We start from the raw sequence: 23465 nt of genomic DNA, 5'->3' as shown, positions 1-23465 counted from the left end.
CCCTGCCCTCTCCAACCCCGTGCCTCAGGGGCTTGGTGGCAGCTGCCCAGGGCTTCTTCCTCCGGCTGTGAGGGTCCAGGCTGGGCAAGTGTGAGGTGAGGCAGGCTTGCCAGGCTAGTAGGCAAGGCTTTACCACCTGGCGAGGGGAGATGCCTTCTTCTATTTTTTTTTTAAAGATTTTATTTATTTATTTGAGAGAGAGAGACAGCCAGTGAGAGAGGGAACACAAGCAGGGGGAGTGGGAGAGGAAGAAGCAGGCTCCCAGCGGAGGAGCCTGATGTGGGGCTCGATCCCAGAACGCCAGGATCACGCCCTGAGCCGAAGGCAGACGCTTAACGACTGTGCCACCCAGGTGCCCCAGGGAGATGCCTTCTTCACCACAGCTCCTGCGGAGGAGGGCAGGCAGTCCTGTGCTCCAGGACTCCAGTGATGAGTGAGGTGAGGCCAGGCACCGAGCCTGCTGCTGCTTCTGCCGGCAGCCTCCCTGAGGGCCACACATTTTCCACCTGGGCCCCTGTTCCCCCACCAGACCCGGCTCTACAGCGCTGCCCTTCCATGCAGCTTCCACTAGCTGTCAAGTGGCCAAGTCTCAGCCTTCCAAGGCTTCCTGGCAAATGGGGACTCCTTGGCCACATTAAGACACCCAGGCCACCCTCTGGGGGCCAAGAGGCATCGTACATCTCACCCCCTGTGACCTGCAGCCCCCTGGGATCTGCACTAGTGTGAGGCCCGGACAGGAGGCTCCCCGGCCCCCAACTCTCCCCACACAGGTTCCAAACAGGGCTGAGGGTGCAGGCTGGGCCACCGCATGCTGAGCGCCAGCCATAGGCCCAGACCTGGCCCCCAAGTGCTCCAGGAGCCACATGGGAAGGGAAAGTCCACTGAGACCTGATGGGAAAGTTTTGAGCAACACCCCGCTCCACCCCAAGGCCTCACACCCCTTCCCGTTGTGGCGGGCAGAGAGGAACCGCTTCCCTGGGGTTGGCTTACAGACTGCCCTGGGGGCGTGACTCCGTGGATTTCTCCACACTGGGTTGGTTTTTGTTGATTAATCAGTTCCTTACTGACCAAATTCCTCTGAGTTTTTGCAAATGGACTTGCCTACTCCTGGACTCTACATGCCTTTTCTCTAGATGGACAAGACGTGACTGCTGTTAACCCGAGGTCTGAGAGAAACCCAAACCATGTGAGCGGTTCACAAACGTCCACGCCCCCTTCTTCCTGCACCGGCCCCGCGGACAGGCTGGCCTGCACCCCGCCTCACAGTGATTAATTAGCCAGGGATCTGCAACAACTCCTCTTCATGCCTAAATATTGTTTCAGCCTATCAGACTGTTAGTGCAAAGCAGGATAAATGACACCTCGGGTCTGGCGCACTGACCTGCAGGGCCTGCTGCTCATCCAGGCTCCAGACAGCCAGCGCCTTCTCCGCGGAGCCCGAGACGCCCCTGGCCTTCTGGGAGTCAAAGTCAAAGCCCATGACGGGCTCCGTGTGGCAGGCAACGCGGCTGCACACCTTCCGCTCAGAGACGTCCCACAGGGCCACCGATCCGTCCTCATAGCCAGCCAGGAGGAGTGGGCGGGGACTGGAGTCAGCCTGCAGGGACAGCATAGCAGTCAGCTCCCGAAGGCTCCTGGTACGTTTTGGGGAAGAAGGGGCTCCAGAGAGGGGTGGCCCAGCCAGGGAGCTATTCCCCGGGCTCTCCACACCGAGGTAACAGTTCAGAGGCTGTGTGTGCTCCCTTGATAGCAGACGCCAGCGGCACCAGGGTGGCACGGGCCGGTGTTGGGATGCTCCGAGGCCTGAGACTGGAGGGCACAGAGCCCGAGGTTGCCCAGAGCAGTCCCCACCTCATACTGCCATGCTCGCCAGCCTGGCTGGGTGCTGCTGCTGCTTTCTGCCTCCTTTCTGCAGGCTGAGACTTGTGGCCACCCCTTCGTGAGGCCGGTCACCTGTCTAGAACTGCCAGCCAAAGGAAATCGCGAGCTCCATCTCAATGAAAAATGAACTTTCTGTGCTTTGTCAACGTCGCTGAGGAAGCCCCCCACCCCCCCCAGGCCTGGTGAGTCGCCAGGGCGCTGACTGGTGTGAGCCGAGCTCTGCCGGCCCTGAGCTATTGTGATGAATGAGGACGCGGGTCAGAGGGCTCCGCACCCGGGACAGACGCCTCGTTTATCTAGCCTCGGCAACCACTCCAGGGGAGCGCCACGGGATTCCGCGTCACCCTGGCACTAAGAGCGGCAGCCCCATGCTCGGTGCCCGGTCTCCAAGACAGAGACCCGGGTTGCTTCCAGGGCAAAGCACACGCCAGCCCATGCCTTTTGCTTTTCACTTTGCATTTCCTGCTAAGCTGCTTGGGGTTGGCGTCACTCAAGTGTCAGAAATAACTGGGCACATCCCCTACCCAGTGAATTTTCCAAGAGCCAGGAGCTCAGCTCAGCCTCGGGGGAACTCTGGGCCCGGCCCCCAGCCTCTGGATGGTCAATGGTAAGCGTGGGGTCCTGGTGGCGGTGGCAGGGAGCTGGTTAGTGAGGCTGCCTCCTGGGTCACCTGCAACTCCCAGAACAGTCCCCTGCTGGCGGCAAGGCTGGCACCGAGCAGAGGGCCTGGGCCTCACTGGTCGTGGGCTGACAGGGGCTGCCAGCACCATGGAAGCCCTCCTTGCCCACCTGCTGGAGCTCCTGTTATGAGCTGTGTGGGTGCTTCCATCTGCCCAGAGGCTGTACCAATCACACACAGTGCCTCTCCACAACATTCAAGAGCGCCCAGAAAGAACCTTTGCTCAGCTAAGCAGGGTGACTGGGTTTAGCCAGAAGGCACCAGGTCATGCGTCTAATGTGTGGATCCTACATCAGAGAGAAGCAGGGCTCTCTCTCTGTGCATCAGAAGGGGAAAACTGAGGCTTTAGGGCGTGGCGCATGTCACCGGGGCCCTGGTTAGTGGAGGGAGCCAAGGGGAGCCTGATGCAGACCAGCTCTTTGCTCATCTTCTGGCGGGCCAGAAGACCTGCCCACAGCACAGGAATCCTCCCAGGCTGGAGCTAGCCTGGAGGACGCCTCCTGCACATCCCCGGAAATGGCTTCTACACTTTTTCTGAGGATAATACATGTTCATACAAACAAAGAAAGGCTCCTTAGCTTTACTTGGGCTGTGGCAGCCTCTGCCCCTCCCTGGGGCCTCCTGCAGGCTGACTGCCCCCCAGTGGGCCCGACAGGGCAAGCAGTCAGGATATGGGCCCCGTGACCATGAACCCTATGTGTGCACAGTGCCCGGTGATGCCTGTCATGGAGGGGCCAAGGCTGGGAGCAGCTGAGCGTGGTCACTGCCTCCGTCTGGCCTCCTGTTCGAAGCCATGAGTGTTGGTACGCTTTCTCGGTAGCTTTGTAACAGGAAAGAGCCCCATTTTGGTATCTTTCAAGTCACCTGACTGGAAACTATTTGTGCGGTATAAAATTGTTTATATGGCTTTTCTCCAGACATGTACAGACTGCTTTAAGAAGTGGTCAGGTCCTCTGCTCAAGTACCTCCTTTCTGGCAGCTGTGCCCCCCATGAGCAGCCCTATCTGGACCCCGGGAGGGTGAGAGCCAGGTGAGGACAGCCCAATGCTGTCTGTCGGCTGACCAGGAACTCATGCCAATCCCCTAGGCCAGACTTGCTGGGCCCCACCCTAGAGGTCAGCTCTGAGGAACTCGCCTGGGGCCCACTTGAGTCTGTTCCCTTCAGGGCAGTAATCTGTCTTGTCGCCTGCTTCCCATCCACCTTGCCTCTGCCCAGCCTCCCCTGCAAACCCCCCCCCGCCCCCGCTGCCCCCAGGGCTCTGCTCCTCTCCAATCCCCTGGGCACATTCCTCCCTCATCTGGGCCTCCTCCCAGTGCCAACACATTGGCTTTGGTCTGTCTCTGTGGCCCAAGTCTGCATCATGCCTGGGGTCTCTGGGTTCTGAGCATCTCGGCTAGTTCAGAGGCTGCATGCTACTCACCCACCTATCAAAGTGCCCCACGGTGGCCAGATCAGGAGCCAGACTGACCTGCAGGGGCTCGCCTCACTGTTGCCAAGGGCTAAGCTCCAGCCCTGATGGCTGCGGCTCCCCACCTGCACTGCAGGGCCCCTGTGGCCCCAGTGACCAGCAGCACAGGCAGAACAGCGGTCTCATGGCCTCAGGCCTTTGGTGACAGGCTGATCTCCATGGGGTGAGGACCTGAAGTTGCCACAAGGACTTGCTTTGTGTCTTCTCCTATCTCTGGGCACACTGACTGGGAGGGACCCCAGCAGGCAGGCCCCGCCTACAGCACCTCCTGGGACCTGTCCTATGGGGAGCTCCCAGCTCAATAGACGGGGACCCTAGGCCCAGGGTCTGGAAGCCTGTTCTCAGGGCTGCTGTGATAGATACCCCTGCCCTTTTATATGATAATCATCCTAACAAGGCAAGTCAGCCACTTTGAAGAACAAAAAAGAATATGGGCTGCTTGGGGGCTCAGTCAGGCCTTCAGCTCAGGTCTTCATCCTAGAGTCCTGGGTGGATCCCCTTGTGCCGTGCTCAGCGGGGAGTCTACTTTCTCCGCTCCCTCTGCCCCTCCCTACCACTTGCATCCGCAAGCTCTATGTTTGTTTGTTTTTTTTAAGATTTTATTTATTCATTCGACAGAGAGAGACAGCCAGCAAGAGAGGGAGCACAAGCAGGGGGAGTGGGAGAGGAAGAAGCAGGCTCCCAGCGGAGGAGCCCGACGTGGGGCTCGATCCCAGGACGCCGGGATCACGCCCTGAGCCGAAGGCAGACGCTTAATGACTGAGCCACCCAGGCGCCCCTCTATGTTTTTTTTAAATCTAAAAAAAAAAAAAAAGAATACGAGGCGCCTGGGTGGCTCAGTCGGTTAAGCGTCTGCCTTCAGCTCAGGTCATGATCCCAGGGTCCTGGGACTGAGCCCCAAGTCTGGCTCCCTGCTCAGCAGGGAGCCTGCTTCTCCCTCCACCTCTGCCCCTCCCCCTGTTCATGTTCTCTTCCTCTCTCTCTATCTCTCAAATAAATAAAAACTTAAAAAAGGGGCGCCTGGGTGGCGCAGTCGTTAAGCGTCTGCCTTCCGCTCAGGGCGTGACCCTGACGTTCTGGGATCAAGCCCTGCATCAGGCTCCTCCGCTGGGAGCCTGCTTCTTCCTCTCCCACTCCCCCTGCTTGTGTTCCTTCTCTCGCTGGCTGTCTCTCTCTCTCAAATAAATAAATAAAATCTTTAAAAAAAAAAACAACTTAAAAAAAGATGAGAAAAGAAGACTACGTCTGAATGTTTCAGCGGGAAATGCCATGTCAGGCCCCTCTGCCACACTCAAATGAACAAACTACAACCCGGACCTTCAGGTTTGAAGAGAAAAAAAGGACATTCCAAATTAATGTCGACTCTTTTTTAACAGAATGCTTTGCGTTGGATCTGTATCAACTAACAAAAACTCGATTTGTCCTTCTGTCAACTATATTAATTACCTTAACAAGTTTGTACATCCCGTTTCTACACATTTTTCTGCTGGAATTTTTACATGATTACGCAATGACCGTGTTTCCAGGGAGCAGAGTACAAGCGGATGCAGCCACAATGCCCTGCCCGGGAGTGTGAGCACCGCGTTACAGCCTCGGGGTGTTCCCCGCCACAAACCTGCGGGTGCCAGGAGCACTGTCACTCAGGCGGGTCTCTTGGAGCCTCCACTAACTCAGCCCGCCGTGGACTTCTCTCTGAGAGGTGCTGTAGCAGCAGGACACCACGGGATCAGCTTATCAGATTTCCAATTGGAAACAAACTCCAGGGGCGCCTGGGTGGCTCAGTCGTTAAGCGTCTGCCTTCGGCTCAGGGCGTGATCCCGGCGTTCTGGGATCGAGCCCCACATCAGGCTCCTCCGCTAGGAGCCTGCTTCCTCCTCTCCCACTCCCCCTGCTTCTGTTCCCTCTCTCACTGGCTGTCTCTCTCTGTCAAATAAATAAATAAAATCTTAAAAAAAAAAAAAAAACTCCAATTGGAATGTTCTCAGTTAAGAAATTGTACAGGGAGAAACCAATGGCAAGAAGGCGCAGGTCCATGGAGGGACAAGAAGCGTGCGGCAAGGTCTCTGGGGCTGCCTGGCCCTGTGGGCCCTGTTGGCCCCACAGACATCTCTAAAGTGCCCAAGCCCACCTTGTGAATAGTTCGAACAAGCAGAGCGGCATGAGGCAGGAATCACCTCCTCCTGATCTCAGGCAGGCTCAGGGTAGCTCCCAGAAGATGCTGGTGAACTTAACAGAGCTGGGAAAACGGCCTATACGCAGTGCTCCCCAAGGCCGGCACTGGTCAATGACCCATCCACCACAGTCTCTGCCACGGCAAAGATGCTGTCTGGGATTCTTTCCAAGTGAACACACCAGACCACTTGCTTTGTTGCCCCCAACACTAGCAGCCCTGAGAAACAGAAATGTACACTTTGAGCCGGTGCTGTCCCCTGTGGCTGGGAGGAGGCTATGTCTTGAGGAGGGACAGGGCTTCTAGTAGAGGCAAGTGGGTGGGCCCAGGAGGATCCCTCCCAAGGCCTCACACTTGGCCTTGGAGCCAAAACCCATCCTGCCAGGACTCAGGCATGTGACCCACTCCCTGGTCCCAGGCTTCAGCTGCCAACCCCAGGAGATGGCTTCTGACCCTCTCCAATCAGAAAGAATAGACAAGAAAGAAGGAAATGGCTATGAATCAGAAATGCCAAGTGTGGCCACAGGGAAAGTCAGTGAGTTAAGCCCACTCCTGCCTCTGAGGCAAAGAAGTAACAAAAAGTAATCCCAAGCAAAGCAGGGGCTGGGCAGGCTTGCAGGGTTAGTCAGCATTCCCCTCCTAGCCCTGTGCAGGGCCGCTTGCCACAGGGCCGCACGCTGGTGTGCAGAGAGGAGCGGAGTACGCGGCCTTCGGCCGGAGGGGGCTGCTCCGCTGACCCAGCTGTCCCTCCTCACTGCACAGGCCGGGCGGCGCCCTGCGGAGGACAGCATAAGCCAGGCCTGCCCCGGGCAGCTTGTAGGACAGGCAGCAGCAGCAGGAGGGCAGCAGGAGCCGGCAGGGACACTGAGGCTGCGGAAGGCCATGTGCACATGCACTCCCAGGGGGCTAATTGTCCTTCCGTTTGCCGATAAACCAAATCCTGAATGGGGCATGATTCATGGCCCCGGAAGGCGTGGCTGGCAGGGCGTGGTTGGCGTGCGCTGGGCCTTACCTGCCACAGCTCCAGGCACATGGGCATGCCCGGCTTGGCATCTGCCTCCGGCTTCAGGGTGCACACTGACGTCTTGGATGGCATCTCCAGAATCTGAACCTGACAGTAAGAAAACAAGTTGATTTGGGCCGGCGCCAAGTCGAGCCTGTGCTATACAAACAAGAGACTTTTAAGGCGATTAGCCAAGGCTGCTGCAAGTTTCTGTCTGCTCCCCGGAGGAACCTGGGAGCTGAGCCTCCTAATTAGGCCGCACAGGCGCGTGGGCTCAGGCGCTGCTGGGCGTTGTGAAACTCACACGTCATTTCTGAGTGACCTGCATGTCCCTCTAACCAGCATCACCACCTGGCAGATGCCTCTGGCCTCTGGCGATTTTACCTCTTCACTGAGCAGGAGGCTTGCTTGGCACTGACTTCAGTTTGCCCATCCTCCTGACCTCTGCCTCCTTCTCTTTCCGGATGCGGGCTTTCACGTGAACAACTCTGAGCTATCTCAGGTGCATCAAATGGTTTACAGACTGCATGGGGAGGGGGGCGACTGGGGGGCTCAGTCGGTTAAGCATCTGCCTTTGGCTCACATCATGATCCCAGGATCCTGGGATCGAGCCCCGCATCGGGCTCCCTGCTCAGCAGAGAGCCTGCTTCTTTCTCCCTCTTCTTCTGCTTGCCACTCCCCCTGCTTGTGCTCTCTCTCTGTGTCAAATTAATAAATAAATAATCTTTAAAAAAAAAAGTGCACAGGGAACCCCTGGGGACCACCAGCAAGCCTAGGAAATGAACATGGCGTGCACCAAGGGAAACTGTTCAGGGCCTGGCTGTTCCCAGCACCCTGCACCTCTATACGGGGCATCACAGTGGTGATTTGAGTCACCTGAATGCAGGTGCAGGCCCTCCTGCACCCGGGCTGGAAGATGTGCCTTTCTGGTCCACATAGCCAGGTCCCACTCAGGCCTGTCCACCCGATCTGGGGCAAGCTCTGCCCCACACCATCTGCGGGGGACAGCTGCAGCCACAAGGAGCAGGCCTGGGCACTGGAGCACTGCAGACCAGAAACTGCCCCCCCCATCCCTACTGCCTCATCTCCCTCATCCACCAGCAGGGACAAGGGCACCCCCTCCGGTGGTGCTTGGAGGTAGAGGTGAAGCAGGTCTGGCGCTCCATGATGGGGAGGCTCAGCCAGCCCGTAGCTCCGTCTAATACCGGTGAGAGGGGCTGTACTGAAAATGTCACAACAACGTGCGGCCATTGTGGAGCCACACATCATCCCCTGCCAACAAGAGGACACCTTCCAGTTTGCAGAGGAAGAGTCTGAGGTGCAGAGGGGTTGGGGGCACTGAAGGGACAGCTGGCCTGCGCTCCGACGCCCAGTGAACTGGAGGCATGTGGGTCTGAGCTTCTTTCACTAAGCCACACGGGAGAACCAGCCCAAGACCTGAGATTAAGTTCTTAGTGTGAGTCCCAGATCTGCTAGCCGCACGCTGGGTCTGCCTGAGGGCCCACTGCCTGCAGGGGAGAAAGCCGGTGACGCAGCCTGGTCCTCTCAGTTGAGGGCCTGCATGGGGGCGGCCCCCCACGGTTGAGGCTGTGCCCCCCTTCCGGGCAGGGCCCTCACTAGAGGCCCACCCACTTGCCCTCACTAGAGGCCCACACAGTATCCTAGGGGAGGGGCTCACTGCAGAGTACGTATACGTCCCCACAAACATGCACACGCATGTGCATGCACATGCATACAGCCCCCCCTTCTGCTGGGCCTGCAGGATCAGTGTCCATGCCACCTACCGCAGCCCTCACTGACCACAAAGGAGACAGAAAAGACCCTCAGTGATGTGAGCAGTTGTTACTGCCATGAAATAAAAGGCTGCTAGAGGAAGGAGCCCCTGGAACAGCAAAGATACTCAAGAAACTCTAAGCAAAATAAAAAGAAATGCAAGAAAAGCCATGTGACAACCAAGACACAGTGGTACCTAAGTATGGCCCAGAAGTAAGGTGAACACCCAGGAGAAGGGAAGGGGGCTTTTTCGGAGCCCCTGTGTCCTTGGCAGTGAGTACCAGAAACTCAGTTTCAGGCTTATTGCTTGAGAACCAGCTGCAGACACTACGGTAAGCCTGTGAGCCCCGGCGGGGGCACGCTCACCCCAGAGGCCAGATGCTCCACAGAAGAGAGAAAGAAATGCTCCTCTCAGTCGGGACACTTGGACACCCAGCCCTGTGCAAGTGCAAAGCAGCAAGCTACCAGCGTGAAGGCACAGGGAGAGGAAGAAGCTAGCTGAGCGTGGAGCCTGCTTAAGATTGTCTCTCCTAGCACTAAGCGTCTGCCTTTGGCTCGGGTCATGATCCCAGGGTCCTGAGATTCAGCCCTACATCAGGCTCCCTCTCCCTCTGCCTGCTGCTCCCCTTGCTTGTGCTCTCTGTCAAATGAATAAATAAAACATTTAAAAAAATTTTTTTAAAATAGGGGCACCTGGGTGGCTCAGTTGTTTAGGCAACTGCCTTCGGCTCAGGTCATGATCTTGGGGCCCTGGGGTTGAGCCCCACACGGGGCTCCCTGCTCAGTGAGGTGTCTGCTTCTCCCTCTCCCTCTGCTTCTTAGCACAACTCGTGCTCTCTTTCTCAAATAAATAAATACAATCCTTTTTAAAAATTAAATTAATATATATATATAAAAAGATGTTGACTGGGTGGTGGGGGCTGGGGGGAGAAGCCACCCTGATTGCTTGCATGTGCTGGTGGGGAGAGGGATGCCAGAAGAAACAGAAGTCACTGGACACACAGTTTGCGCAGGCCCACACCCTGGATGGCATGGGACAAGGGCAGCATAGGTGCAGTAAGGGATGGCCTCTCCCAGTCTGTGGGCTCAGGAAGATCCCTCTGGTGGCAGTGAGAAGGGATGTGAAGGCGACGGGATCAGGTAGGGGTGAGTCACCCTGCAAGTCAGCTCAGGGAGGAGAGGGGGGAAAACCAGGACAACCCTGAAGCCTGAGCAAGACACTGTGGGAGGCAGCATGAGTGGCGGCACCCACAGCCACATCCTGGGTGCAGGAAAGCAAGGAGCCCAGGGCCCGAGGACCAGGTCAAGCCCAGGGGCCACTCTGAGTCCGAGGAAGAGCTCTGGGCTCTGGCAACGGCCTGGACGTCAGTGCTCAGAGCCTCCTACAGACACCAGTGTGCTTTCCATCTGGCACTTGACTGCAACCTTTGTTTCCAGAAGGTAAAATGTTTGGTTCGGGCAAGTGTGGCCACCCAGACGGCCGAGCAGAGTGGGAGCATGTCCTCCCCGGGCATTGTCTGGGCACAGGCCAGTGATGCTTTTCCAAGCAGATTCAGTCCAGGCAGATTCCAGGTGGGAACATGGAAAACCACCATTTTCCCAGGATATCTGAGGTCCTGACTAGATGCCGCCTGCACTGGCGAACAGGGAGCCGGCAAGTCCGTTAAAAACCTCAAGCAGCCCATGTGCGGTGCCAGGGGCCAGGCCCCGGGGCAGGGACGTGCAGCCAGGACGGCCCGGAGTGGCCGAGAGGTGGAGGACTGCACCTGGCATCCCCGCCTCCGTAGGAAGGGCTGGGCTCTGCGGTGTGCAGTGCAGGAGCAAGGCTTGGCGCCGCCTGGCCCCAGCTGTCCAGGAGGAAGCACACCCCTCTCTTTTCACATTAATAAAACTTTTAACAGGTTTTTGGCAAATTGGCAAGAAAAGTGTGTGTAGCTCCTAATTGGTGATTTAAACGCAATCATGAACAAATAAATGCCTGTTCCTATCTCATTATTTATGAACTGAATCTGCTTTGAGACAAACGAGTCTTCTTGGGTAGGGGCCAAACCTCGCTGTGTGCACGGGGCCCCGGGTCCTTGCCCAGCGCCGCCTGCTGCACAGCCTCTTGGGGCTGCAGGGAATGCAGGGCGACGTGGGTGTGGGTGGCAGACAGGAGGCCCCTTCTCCCTGCGTGCGTGCATCCCCAGCCCTCCCTGCCCCACGCTGAGCCCCTGGCCCCCCACTCTCACCAGGCCTGTCCGATTGTTGCTCCTGGGTTTCTCTGATTTCCCTTCAGCTCCTCAAGCGCTGGCCCCTCCAGCCACACCCTCACCCTCTACCTTGCCCTCCACCCTTGCTTCCCACCATCTGTTCCCATGTCCTGGCCACTGCTTCCCTTGGTGGACTCTGCCTCTTCTGCCTCTGGGGGTGTGGACATGCCGTCCAGCCTGACCAGATCCCCGTCACCAAACACTGCTGGCCACTCTGGCCTGAGCTCCATCTGATGGTCACCTCCGAGGCTCTACCACACCCCCCAGAGCCCCGCTCTCTGAGGTCCCCTGCTCACCTGCACCCCCTGTACTGCACTTACTACCCCGGTGCTGGCCTTTACCCCCAGCATTCCAGATCTGACCGAGGCCTCTCACGCCAGAACCCAGTTCAGCTCCCCAAAAGATTGCCGCTGCTGCCCTGGCTCTGATGCCCGACTTCCACAAGGCCTCGGTTTCTCTCCCACCACCTCCTGCTGGCCAGCCTCTCCACGCATGCCTGTTCCTAAGTCCTTGGAGGACCTCTCCGGGTAGTCTCCCCCCGCCCACTCCTGATGGTCTCGAGTCTCATGCCGTGCGGTACTGGGTGCTGGGCCTCCCTTCCTGACTCTCACCACCAGGCACCCCACAGGCGGCCAGACCAAGGCCCCAAGAGTTGCAATCCGGCACTCAGTGGGGGTCCTGTGGCAGGCACAGGGTTCCTACAACAGGTTCTTAGGATGAGCATGCCCATTTAGGGGAACCAAGCGCAAGCAGCTTGTGGAGCCAGGCACCACGCAGGCTGGCACTCACCTCTTCACTACCTCTCCCCGGCACAGCCAGCATCCAACGCTCCTGACCCCTGGCTAGGACGGAGCTCCTGCAGAAGCCCAAGCTCTCCAGGGGCACAGAGTCCACGACGGCGTTTCTGCCCTCTGCCAGGTCCCATAGGCGCAGCTTCAGGTCCCGACCTTGACTGCCAAACCAAGAGGAGACAGGCCGTGAGCCTCCCAGGTGAGCAGGCCTGGACAAATGCCAGGGTGCCGAGGTCAGCAGGACGCCGAAGGAAGGGCTTTGCATCCAAGATGCCTGATACATTCATGGGCCATCCCAAGCGTACACCGTCAACCAAGTTCCAAGGAGCTTTGCGACACATGCCCCACAACCAGCCTCCCATGCTCTTCCTGCCACTCCCCATGCGGCCAAAGTGTGAGCTCACCCTCCTCCCTCCCTCTGTGAATTAACTGTGACAGCCCAGCAATCCCACCCTCACGAATTTTCCCAAGTGAATTTAGAACCTATATTCACACAGAAGCCGGTACGCAAATGTTTACAGCAGCTCTGTTCCTAACTGCCCAGCCCAAACTGGACGTGACTCTTCAGTAGGAGGCTGGGGAACAAACCGTGACGCATCCACACCACGGAATTCCACTCAGCAACAGACAGGGACCGACTGGGACTCATGCTACAACCCGCAGGAGTATCGGGTGCGTTCTGGAAGTGAGGGAAGCCAGAGCCCAACGGCCACCTACCTCGAGATTCCCCTGGTGGGACATTCCGGCACGTGGGGGACTGGGGCCACCACCTACAGGGGGCAGCACACAGGCTGTGCAGGGTGCTCACTGCCCTGGGTGGCCCTGGGGTGGCACTGACGTGATGGTGGACATCGTCAAGCCCACAAGAAAACCCCCACAAAGAGCAAAGTTTAGTGTGTATATGTAAAGAAAACAATCAGGGTGTCAGGCTCCCAAGATGGACTGCAGACGGTGACAAATGTCTGGCACACTACACCCAAGGGGAGGGCAGATAGGAGCCGAATTCTGGAAAAGTGTGCTCACTCAATACTGCTAAGTTAAAAGCAAAATACCTTTACAGAGACATCAGACCCCAGTTGGTCAATCTGTATCCTAACCCTCAAATGGCTCAGTCTTGGCACACAGCGACACTGCCCACCTGTCCACTAGGCCCTCACGGCAATGGCAGGGGACTCCCAAGCCCACCACCTCCTCCATTTACGAGATGCTATCCTACAGGAAGAATGGGCGTCTCCCTCTCCTTCTGTTCCCTCTGCTTCCATCAGTTTGGACTTATGTGTTCCTGTATTACTCAGTGGGCTGTCATCTACGCTTCCCATTATTTATTTTTGTGCTCAAACCATCCCAGGTTGGCCAACGGGCCTGCCTTCGAGCTGGCTCAGAGTCCTTCTGACACATGTCCATCAGCAAGATATTCCAGACCTAGAATTGTTTCTCCAAGGAATCCTTCTTCCTTCCAGTGCAGAGAGATATTTGCAAACCAAGATCTGGGTGCTGGTGTGCTCACTGTTCCGAGGTGCTGCTGCCACCAGGCCCTCTCGGCAGAGCCAGCAAACACACATACTCACACACACAAACATATCTCTCCCCCCACACACAGCAAACACTCACACACAAACACACCTCACATACACACACAGCTCACACACACAAGCATACCTCAGACACACATTCACACTCACAAACATAGTTCACACAGACGCATGCAAACATACCTTACGCACACGCTCCTCACTCACACACAGACCTCGCAAACATACACACACACAAGTATTTCTGTACCTATCTTTGTGTATATATTTTCAAAACCTCACAAGTTCAAGCTGATGCCCCAGGCTTCTTCTTCCCCTTCCTCCTTCTCAGGTTTGTGACTCTGTTCTCTGGGAAAAGCCTGCCTCCTATTTTCCTCAAGATATTTACTGCCACGTTCCACCAGCGGACTTGCTTGCATGACGCAGCCCATCTCCCAAGCTTCCAGCCACCTCTGAGACCCCGTCCCCATCACCCTGGTTCTCTGCCGCTGGGCACGCTGCTCCAACGCCTCTGCCTGCAAGCCCCCCCACCACGGTCCACTTCCAGATCTGACCCCATTTAAATGGCTACCTTCTGCTCACTAACACACCATTAAGTGAGTGAGAACTGTAAGCCACTTTGTGGGAGAAGTACCTGGTGATGTAAAAATATCAACCATATCTAGAATATAAAAAGAACCCCTGTAACTCAATGAGAAAAAGGCAGGCAATCTGATAGAGAAATGTGTATTGAAGGGAGACTATCCCAGTGGCTAACAAATGCAGAAGAGGGCTGGCTCATTAAGTGGTCAGGAAAATGCAAATTAGGCCGCACCCAGAAGCTCCCAGGCCCCAGAAAGCAGTGCGGGGGTGGGGGCACTCCACTGAGGACAGCATGGCACCCTCTGAGCCGCCCAACGTGGGCACGCCCTGTGGCCCAGATGCCCCATCTCTGGGTCCAGGGTCCAACCTGCAGACACGTGTGCACCGGGCACCTGGAGACCCAGACAGGGGTCTTAAGCTTCTCAGCCTCAAGTGGATGACCCAGATCTCCACTGATGGTAGAATGAGAAATAATCTGGGTATACATACACATCCAGTGGAATACTGCCCAGAAAAATCCCCCACGATGCCCTGTAGCTACATGCACCATCACGGATCTCACAAAGTACAGCTGAGCAGAAGTCACATACAAAAGAAGCTGTTCTGCACGGCCCCATTTTTTTAAGTAAGAAAAAGCCAGACCTAACAAGTCTATGCTTTTTGGAGATGCACATTCAGAAGGGTAAGGCAAGAGCGAGGTGCCCGGGGCTGCCTCCTGAGGACGAGAACGGAGCAGACGTCAGCGTTCTGCCTCCTGACTGGAGTGGTTACCCAGGTGTCCACTCTGTACACCTGTTCTAGGCACTCTTCTGTAGGGTGCTACAGCCCACAATAAAAAAGGGAGGAAGCAAACGCACCCAGGTGGCTGTCACCGGGCACAGCTGTGCCCTCGCGCATGAGGGCGGCGCCTAACGCTCAGCCTGGCCCCCAGCTTTCTGCCCTCCGGCCTCCCCTTGACATGAAAGCGTACCTTCCCTGCTCAAGGGCCCCTCTGGAGAGACTTGGCTTCCAAACACAGCTGGGCGCACGGCCTCTCGTGCAACGTAAACGCACCTGGGCATTCCAAGTACCAGCACGGTCTGCGCTGTGGACCTCCTGACCCACGGCCCCCGCCTGGAGCAGGGCCACCGCAGTGCCACCCAGCTCGGAAAGGGAAGGCCCATCAAACACTCACTCACAGGTTGCCCTTGCCACTTGCCTCCCCGCAAAACATCAGGCGCGCTCTCTGAGGAGCAGAGCCCAGGGCTGGGAGTTCCCTGGGAACAGCCCAAGGCATCTGGGCCCTGGAGGAGCAGGGGGCGCCAAAGGGCCTGAGGTCCTGGCCGGAAACTCAAGAGGAATGTTTACAAACAGCAGCCCCCAGTGCAAGTGGTTTAGTGATATTGGGTGCAACATCTATTCTAAGCATCAGGGAAAAGTCCACAACCACATGGAGGGCCTTCCACACCAATTGGGGGAGAAGGGAGCCAGCTTGGGGCTCTGCAAGCACAGGCGTCCAGGGCCGCCGCCCTCCTGAATACCGCTGGTCCTTCGATCACCTGCGAGCCACCTTCCAAGTGGTGGGAGCGGCATGTCTGGCACAAAAGTGCTTTGAAGAAGGGTGGGTCCCTGACAGGCCTCATCCTTTGGGGACTGGGAAACATGATGCCTAGATGTCCAGGCTCCGAGTCCACAGCAGGAAGACAGACCTGCCCTGGAGGGCATTCAAGAATGTTTCACTTAAACTTGGTAGACATAAACTCATTCTCTCACCCACCTGCCCCTTCCTGCTGCCCCCTGGCCCACCTCTCACCTGGAGTGCCCAGCCTGGTGCCTCTACAAGGCCATGATGGCAGTGCCAGAACATAGCCCCCCTGCGCTCTGCTGCCCGGCCTCCAGCCACTCACAGCTGGGCCCGCTGTGGCTTTGGCACGTGCAGTTTCCTCTGTCAGGAGTGCCAGACCCCCACGCCACACCAGTCAGCCCAAATGCCATGGGCCTGCGAGCCGGTGTGGCACTCCCAGTGCCCCGGGGGGTGGCTGCACTCGGGGTCTGGAGCACAACCCCAATCCGTGGGTGGGCTTTAGGTGCAGGCTCTGCACCACCCTGGTGACCAGTCCTTGCCACCTCATGGGAAAGGGACCAGCCGTCAGAGCAGGTGTCGTGACACCAGAGCCCTGGGGTCCACAGGAGGGAAGCTGAGGCTCCTCTAAGGAGAAGCCTTGAGCTCAGCCACGGACCCCTCGCTCCTGCCACTGGGGAGCCCTGGCAGGCCAGGGAGGGCTCTGCTTAGGCCACAGGTGGGGTGGGGCTGCAGACAGAGCTGTTCGTGCGTTCATCAGGCTCTTCTCAGTGGGCACCTGCCTGGACAGAGCCCTGGTCACAGAGGCTACAGTGGCAGGCACCCAGTGTACGCGGACGCTGCCTCCGGAGAGGCCAAGGGCAGAGACCACACGGCTCCGCCATGGGGAGGGGCTCCCCCCAAGAGCCTCCAGTGGCAAGCTCTTGGCCCCTGCTGAAGGCCACAACTTGACTCCTTTGGGGCTGTACTTGCTGCCACCAACACCCACCTGAGGAGCTGGTGCCCCTGGGGCAGTGTCTGCAGCCAGGTCACACACTGGCCCCCGTGGCCGTCCAGCGTAGCAACCGCCCTCCGCGTCTGCAGGCTCCAGATGTGCACCAGCCCACTCAGGGACCTGTTCTGACAAGCGCAAGCACAGCTCAGGAAAAGGCATCAGGGGAGGGCATGCCCAGCATGTTCTGCGGGGCTGGCCTGGAAACCACACAGCTGGTGGACCAGGCATTTCAGTCGGGAGACCTAGTTTAGGTGATGGCTATACACGTGAACTACGGGTAAAAGTGGCACGGTGCTCCTTTTCCAGGGACGGCAGGCCGAGGGCCCTCGGGAGCCTCTGAGGGCGCCTCAGGCAGAGGGAGAGGGGGCTGCCGCTGACACTGTAAACTGGATGGTGTCTATCACAGAGAGGGCGTGCTCCCTGCCTCCTCTGAGGGGGCCAGGCCCAAGGGACAGCTTGTCAAGTGGGTTCTGAAAGTGCGCCCGAGTGATGGGCGGCCTGAGTCCGTCACTAGGATCCCCAAATGAGCCCCGGACTCATTGCTAGCCCACCGCCCCCTAAATTCACCCTGGGCTAACCCCTGCGGTTGGGTTGGGGCCGCAGCTACTCACCCTGAGAGGAGGAGTGGGCGCTCCTGTCCTCGGGCTCCTCCGAAGAAATGCAGCGCATGCACTGCCGACTGGGTACCTCGGAGGACAAACTGGGGGTCTGGCGGTGGGAGCGGGGAGGCTGCCATAGTGGGCGGGGGTGCCGTCATCTGGGGACCAAGGAAGGGTGTAAGTGACCTACCTGTCGTCCTTCAGGAAGGCAGTAGGAGCCTCCCTGGATGCTGCCCACCCCCTCCCGCCTGTCTTCCACCCTGCCTATTGGCCTCTACACCCACATGGCATCACCGTGGCCCCAACCTGCTCCACCTCTGGGAGGGCACGGGGGCGCCCACACCCTTCTGAGGTCGCTCTCACCCTCAGTGCCCTGCATAGAGCCCACCACTGGCCTCCAGGGCTCGCTGTCCACCCACCATCTGTTTCCTCTGACTCTCTGAATCCCACTGGCCACAGCAGCAGGAGGCGTGACTCTTCCTCACTCGGGCTGGCTTCTTCTCACCTGGGCTGTCCACACGCCCTGGGGTGTCTGTCCTGCCTCGGGACCTGGCTGAGTACTGCGAATTCAGTCTCCCTCCTCCCTCATGAGGCCCATCTCCTCTCCTCCCTGCAGTGGAGCAAGGACATGCCAGGACTGTCCACTCTGGCCCTGTAGCAAGCTCAGGGAACAGGGGCCACCCTGGCCTGCCCCCCCAGAGCACAGCCCTGGCCACCGGCACCAGGCACACAGCAGCCGCTCAGCAAGTGCGTACTGAAGGGATGAACCAGTGGACAGACGAGAGGGGTGCGGGGCCCCGGGGGGCTGGTGGCGCGAGCGGGACCCACAGATGTAGAGGAGGCCGTCTCTCACATGTGCTGCAGACACCACCTGCTGGGTCCTGAGGGCCTTAGAGAAGGCAGCCGCACATTGACTGCTGGAGAAACGGAGGCAGGGAATGGTCTGGTGAGCTTCCCCAGGCTGCTCAGACTCAGGCCTGAAGTCTGCATGCTGCCACCAAGAGGCAGAGTGGCCGGTGCACTGGTGTGTGGGCAAGGGGCAGGGACTGAGTTACCCTGCCGCTCCCCAGGAGGACTGATACCACAGATGAGTGACCCTTCCTCAAATCACTGGTCCTGTGGGGCCCACCCTCCTGAAAGGAGAAGCCTCCCAGTGTCCCCACTGAGCCCGCCATAGCAACGGTGCAGGGCTGGTTGCTGGGCCAGAAGTGACCTGTTCCAATGACTCAGGGGCACATCTGTCAGCCCGCAGGTCCCAAGCCAGGCTGAGGGTGCAGGGAAAGGCCAGGAGCAGACTGCTGGGGAGCTGCAGCAACTTCATCAGGAGGGCCTCTCCTGCTGGGCTCTCAGACACTTCCCCACCTGCCCATCTCCAGCCTGTACACAGAGCAGGGAAGAGGCTGCCCGGCCGCTGAGGGAGCCACAGCCGCCAGAGGAACTGGGCAGGGCAAAGAACAGGAACAGAGAAGAGAGCATTCTTCCAGGAGGGAGCCTTGGCCAATGCCAAGAGGTCGGAGGGGCTTCCAGTCCAAGGATGGAGGCCCACGCAGAAGGGGGCTGAGGCCGAGGACGGGCAAACACGCAAGCACAGAGGCAAGAGAGGCATCAGTTTCTCCAGCAGGAGACCAGTCCAGGCACCACTTCAGCCATGCTCTCAACCGGGAAGCCCTGTACCTCCCCTCGTTGAAACTGTCCCAGACCCTTCCTTCTTTCTCTCTTCAGAATAGAGCCCGGAATCGCTTCACTAGAGCGAAAGGTTCAAAACACCTGAGAAATGCCACTGTCAAAGCAGCTGGGGCGTTGTAAGCCAGGGGGTTCCGAGTCACCTAGACAGCAGGGCAGTGGTGGGGGTGGGGGACAGTGACCCGAGACTCCGGAGACCACCGGAGCCAGGGAAACGCTGCAGAGACCTGGCAGAAGGCCGCTGCCAGCATCAGGCCCGCTGAGGCCTGGCTCATGTTGAGGGCTAGAACTAGGGTTGGGGCTGAGACCCTAATGACCCAGAGCAGACACCATAGGGCCAGGAAGGGGCAAAGGCTCAACCTTACTGGTAAGAGACCATAGGCTGCTGCTCTACTGTTTGATCCGCCTCTGTCGAGGGTTCCAAAGAGAAGGAAGGGGTCCCTGGGATGGACCTTACAAATGGCCAAGTCCCTGTCTCTTTCTTTCATTTTTAGGGTTGGTTCTCCCTCTAAAAGCCTCTCTCACCTTTAGCTAAAAACCAACTGACTCTTCCCAAACACAAGGACGGCCTCCTGGGGACAGAGACCTGACCCCACACTGCTCCATAACCCACGGCCCCTGCTCTGGGCTGGGAAAGGCGAGCTGCCAGGAGACACTGCTCAGCCAGGGCTGTGAACCCTGCAAGGCTGCCCTCAGGCAGGCAGGCTTGGGACAAAATTCAGAGAAGCAGCTATTGGGCCCTCAGAAGCTACTGGCTGTCTGTGCTATGTCTGCTCCGTCAGAACAGCTGGTCAGCTCCAGGGCCCAAGATCTGAAGAAACCCAAGAATGGAGAACCCCACTAAAGCACCTCGACCCATCAGAAAATCCCCGGTCCCCAGGGCTGGGGGGTGGGGGGCATCCCATCCTCACGGTCAGGGCCTCAATGTCCTACAGGCCACTTCCTAACAGGCTCCCATGGTGCGGTGCTGACACGCACACACACTGCGTTCATGCACATGCATGTGCACACGGACAGACGGCACACACGCACATGCACACACACGCACGCACATGCATGCACACACTCACACACACGCACAGGAAGCATGGGGGCCTTGGGCAGCGCCAGCTGAAGCACAGCCCACACTTGCCACCTGCCTGCGGCCTGATGGGAGTTTCCAGAATCTCACCAACACAAGGCTCAGTCTGGGGTGATGAAATCAAGTTCTCCTCTATTGTTTCCCCAGAACTGCAGGGAACAAACCCGTCACGTTGTTACAACAACCAAAACGTTCAGGCCAAAATGATGCATCGGCAATTAAGGGCTCCATCATTTCAAGCAATTAAAATAAACGCTTTATTTGAAAACTAATTAATTCTAGCTACATATTTTTCCCATGACAATATCTTATGATTACTTGATTTATGACATCTAATTATTCTTTATTAATCTAATTGAGAATAATCGCGTTATCCTATCTCCCCTGGCAGCGGGCCGCCTGGAGCGGAGGCTGCAGCCCCTTGTGCAACACCACTGCGCAGTACCAGCCGCCCGCCACTGCCTCGTTTCCCTGTTCTGTCACTCGTCTTTTCCTCCCAGAGGGCAAAGGAACATGAAACTTAATCCACCGAGCACAACTTCGGATTCTGCCTGCTCTTCGAGATGTCAAAGAGAGACACATTCTTCTCAAAATTAAAAAGAAAGACAATCTGACAAAATTTACGCAACTCTGACAGCCTTTCCAACTGATGCTGCGAACCCCGAAAGCCCCTCAGGCCTTCGGCCCATGGATGGAGGACGACAGTGCCCCCCTGCGTCCCGCCTCAGAAGTAGCAGCCTGGCAGGCCTCAGGGTCATCCCCACAGAGAGGGGGCCAGAGCCTTCCTCCTGACATGAGGAGCGGTGGGCAGGCAGGGTCCCATGTGGAAAGGCACGTGGGAGGTTGGGACCAGGCTACACCTGGGACTCACCCTCCCACTAAGCCACACACACTGCAGGCAGGCACAGCAGCCATGGGACCCAAGGATGCCCCTCATCGGGAAGGCAGGCAAACAACCAAAGACTGGCAAACGCAGAGGCGGCAGGGCCAAGGGAGAAGCTGGTACCCAAGACCACAGCCTGACCCATGAGTCAGCCCTGAGCATCCAGTCACAGAACCCTTGCCTTTTACTGAAACAGGACCACTGGTCCTTGAAGAAGCTTGGAATCAACAAGGAGCACTGAGAAGGGAGCCAAAGCAGGGAAACCACAACCAGCGTCACCCAAGCACTATTCCTGCCAGCCCCAGCCCACCAGGTCCTGCCTCACTGACTGCCTATGTCTGGGAGTACAAGGACGGGCTGCACGGGATGTTGCAAGTGCCTCAAACAGGCCCCCACCCAGGCCCTCCATAAGTGGGCCACACAAGAGCACAGAACGGCTTCCAACAGCCCCACAAGGCACCTAAGAATTCCATAACCAGCACAGACTAGGGAAGCACCACTTTGTAGCAGGATAAATGCCCACAAAACAACTAAAATAAAACCCCCAAATCTTCAGTACATCACTAAGCTGCCAAAAAAAAAAAAAAGGTTTAGAACCTTCAGAGGCCAAACACTAAGTAAGTGGAAGTCAAACGCAGTAAGGTCTATGGAGACCCCCAAATGGCACCTGCCTTGAGGGCATTTGCTACATTAGTGACCTAAAATTCTGGTTCGTAGGCAAGGCCTCTGAGTCTATGAAAGACAAAGCTTAGGGCCCTCCCAAAGTGGACAATTTCACTGGAGCATCTCCACAAAGATGAGACCCCACAGGACTAAACGCCCAGTGTTAGATTGAACCGGAAGTAGACCTACACCCAGAGGTGCCAGAATGATGCCAGCTCTCGGGCTTTAGTCCAAATGTACACCTTAGGAGGTCTCCAAAACTTCAGTCTGTGAATGTCTCTCAGAAGGAGCCCCCCTTCATCGCAGGCCTGATGAATTCACCGATAAAGCCCTATGAAATGCAAGTAGTCAAAACTCAGAGAAACAAAAAAGGAAACATGGCACCATGAGAGCCATGAGAAACAACAATAGGCAGAACTAGACCCCTAGAGCACAAAGCATTCAGGGATATGAAATAAAGGTGTTCAATGCTTTTAAAGAAATAAAAGAAATAAAAATAGGGAAATAAATCACAAGTGGAGAGCAAGAGATCATAAAAATCACCACTCAGATTTGAAAAAGGACCCAACCAGGTGAAAGGCTGTTGGGAAACAGGGGATTTGCACTGTGCCAAGGTATTACACTACAGATTATTTACTGATCACAAGAGGAGAATGTTCCTTAACAATGGAGACATCTGGCTGTCACCACCTTCACCATGAGATTGAAGCTGGCACTGCCAACAGTAAACAAACTGGCATCACTTATCTCCTGAGGTGATGCCAGAAAACACGGCACCATCCTTGTACATCTGTGCCAACAACTCGCAGAAAACAATCAGACACATCCAGATTACAGGATACTGGACAAGGCAACTAGCTCAGACTTATCAAAAAGGTCAAGATCAAGAGAAAAAACAAGAGCAAAAAGCAGGGTGAGAGTTCTCAATTGAGAGACTAAAGAGGCATCGTGACCAGATTTAACACATGATCCTTGACTGGATCAAAAAGGGGGGGGCAACTGGGGAATTTCTGAATATGGACTGTAGATAATATGGAATTATTGTGGGGACCTGGGTGGCTCAGTCAGTTGAGCATCTGACTCTTGATGTCAGCTCAGGTCATGATCTCGGCATCAGCACAGAGTCTGCTTGGGATTCTCTCTCTCCCTCTCACCTCTGCCCCTCCTCCCACTCATGCTCACTCTCTCTAAATAAAAAATAAAATATTTTTTAAAATATGAAATTACTGTTAATTTTCTTGGGCAGGATAATGGTATTTTGCCTAGAAGAATGCCCTTATTCCTAGGCTACAGTGTTTTAGGGGTGAAATATCATGAATGCTATGATGTCTGCACACTATTTTCAAATGTTCCAGAAAAAGAAATTTCAATCTCTATCTACATACAAAGAGGCAAAACAAATGTGGCAAATGCTAAAAACTGATGAACATAAGTGAAGGATATATAAGTATTCACTATGCTATACTTGCAAATTTTCTGTAAGCTTAAAGTTATGAAAGCATTCTAGAGGAGGGGGAGGAAAACAAACCCACCCTGGACTCACACCCAGAATAAAGAACACACGTATCAATACAACAAGAAAGCAAACACCAAAAAGGAAAATAAGCAAAAGACTCGAACAGATATATCACAAGAAATATAAACGACCAATAAACATATGAAAAGATGTTTAACCTAATTAAAATCTTGGAAATGCCTGTCAAAACCACAATGTGATATAATTACACTCCTAGCAAATTAGCAAAAGATTAAACAATCTGTCAAACGCTGAGTACAATGTGGGACAACTTGAACCCTTTACCATGCTAGAGGGAGCATAAATTGAAAAAATCACTTTGGAAAACAATCTGGGACCGGTTCACACACCTC

At 56.3% G+C, this 23465-nt stretch overlaps 1 protein-coding gene across 9 annotated transcripts in view; it reads right to left on the bottom strand.

Moving 5' to 3' along the window:
• The window catches only part of GNB1L (G protein subunit beta 1 like), a 60610-nt gene that overhangs the window by 14841 nt on the left and 22304 nt on the right, over positions 1-23465 (bottom strand). For 5 of the 9 annotated variants that reach the window (XM_019801123.2, XM_019801122.2, XM_019801117.2 and 2 more), the window contains 5 exons: positions 17299-17444; positions 16682-16807; positions 12017-12179; positions 7212-7310; positions 1382-1597 (listed from right to left, as the gene is read on the bottom strand). In XM_019801123.2, the coding sequence (XP_019656682.1) occupies positions 1382-1597; positions 7212-7310; positions 12017-12179; positions 16682-16807; positions 17299-17444 (750 nt within the window). Of the gene's footprint in view, positions 1-1381; positions 1598-7211; positions 7311-12016; positions 12180-16681; positions 16808-17298; positions 17445-17705; positions 17897-23465 lie in introns of those variants that run through there. The other 4 variants (XM_034642322.1, XM_034642321.1, XM_034642325.1 and 1 more) reach the window with 2 other exon arrangements.

Source organism: Ailuropoda melanoleuca, chromosome 14 (genome assembly GCF_002007445.2).
Source record: "Ailuropoda melanoleuca isolate Jingjing chromosome 14, ASM200744v2, whole genome shotgun sequence".
Taxonomy (NCBI): domain Eukaryota; kingdom Metazoa; phylum Chordata; class Mammalia; order Carnivora; family Ursidae; genus Ailuropoda; species Ailuropoda melanoleuca.
The sequence above is the reverse complement of the archived record's forward strand: the minus strand, read 5'-3'. Positions and strand labels throughout refer to the sequence as shown.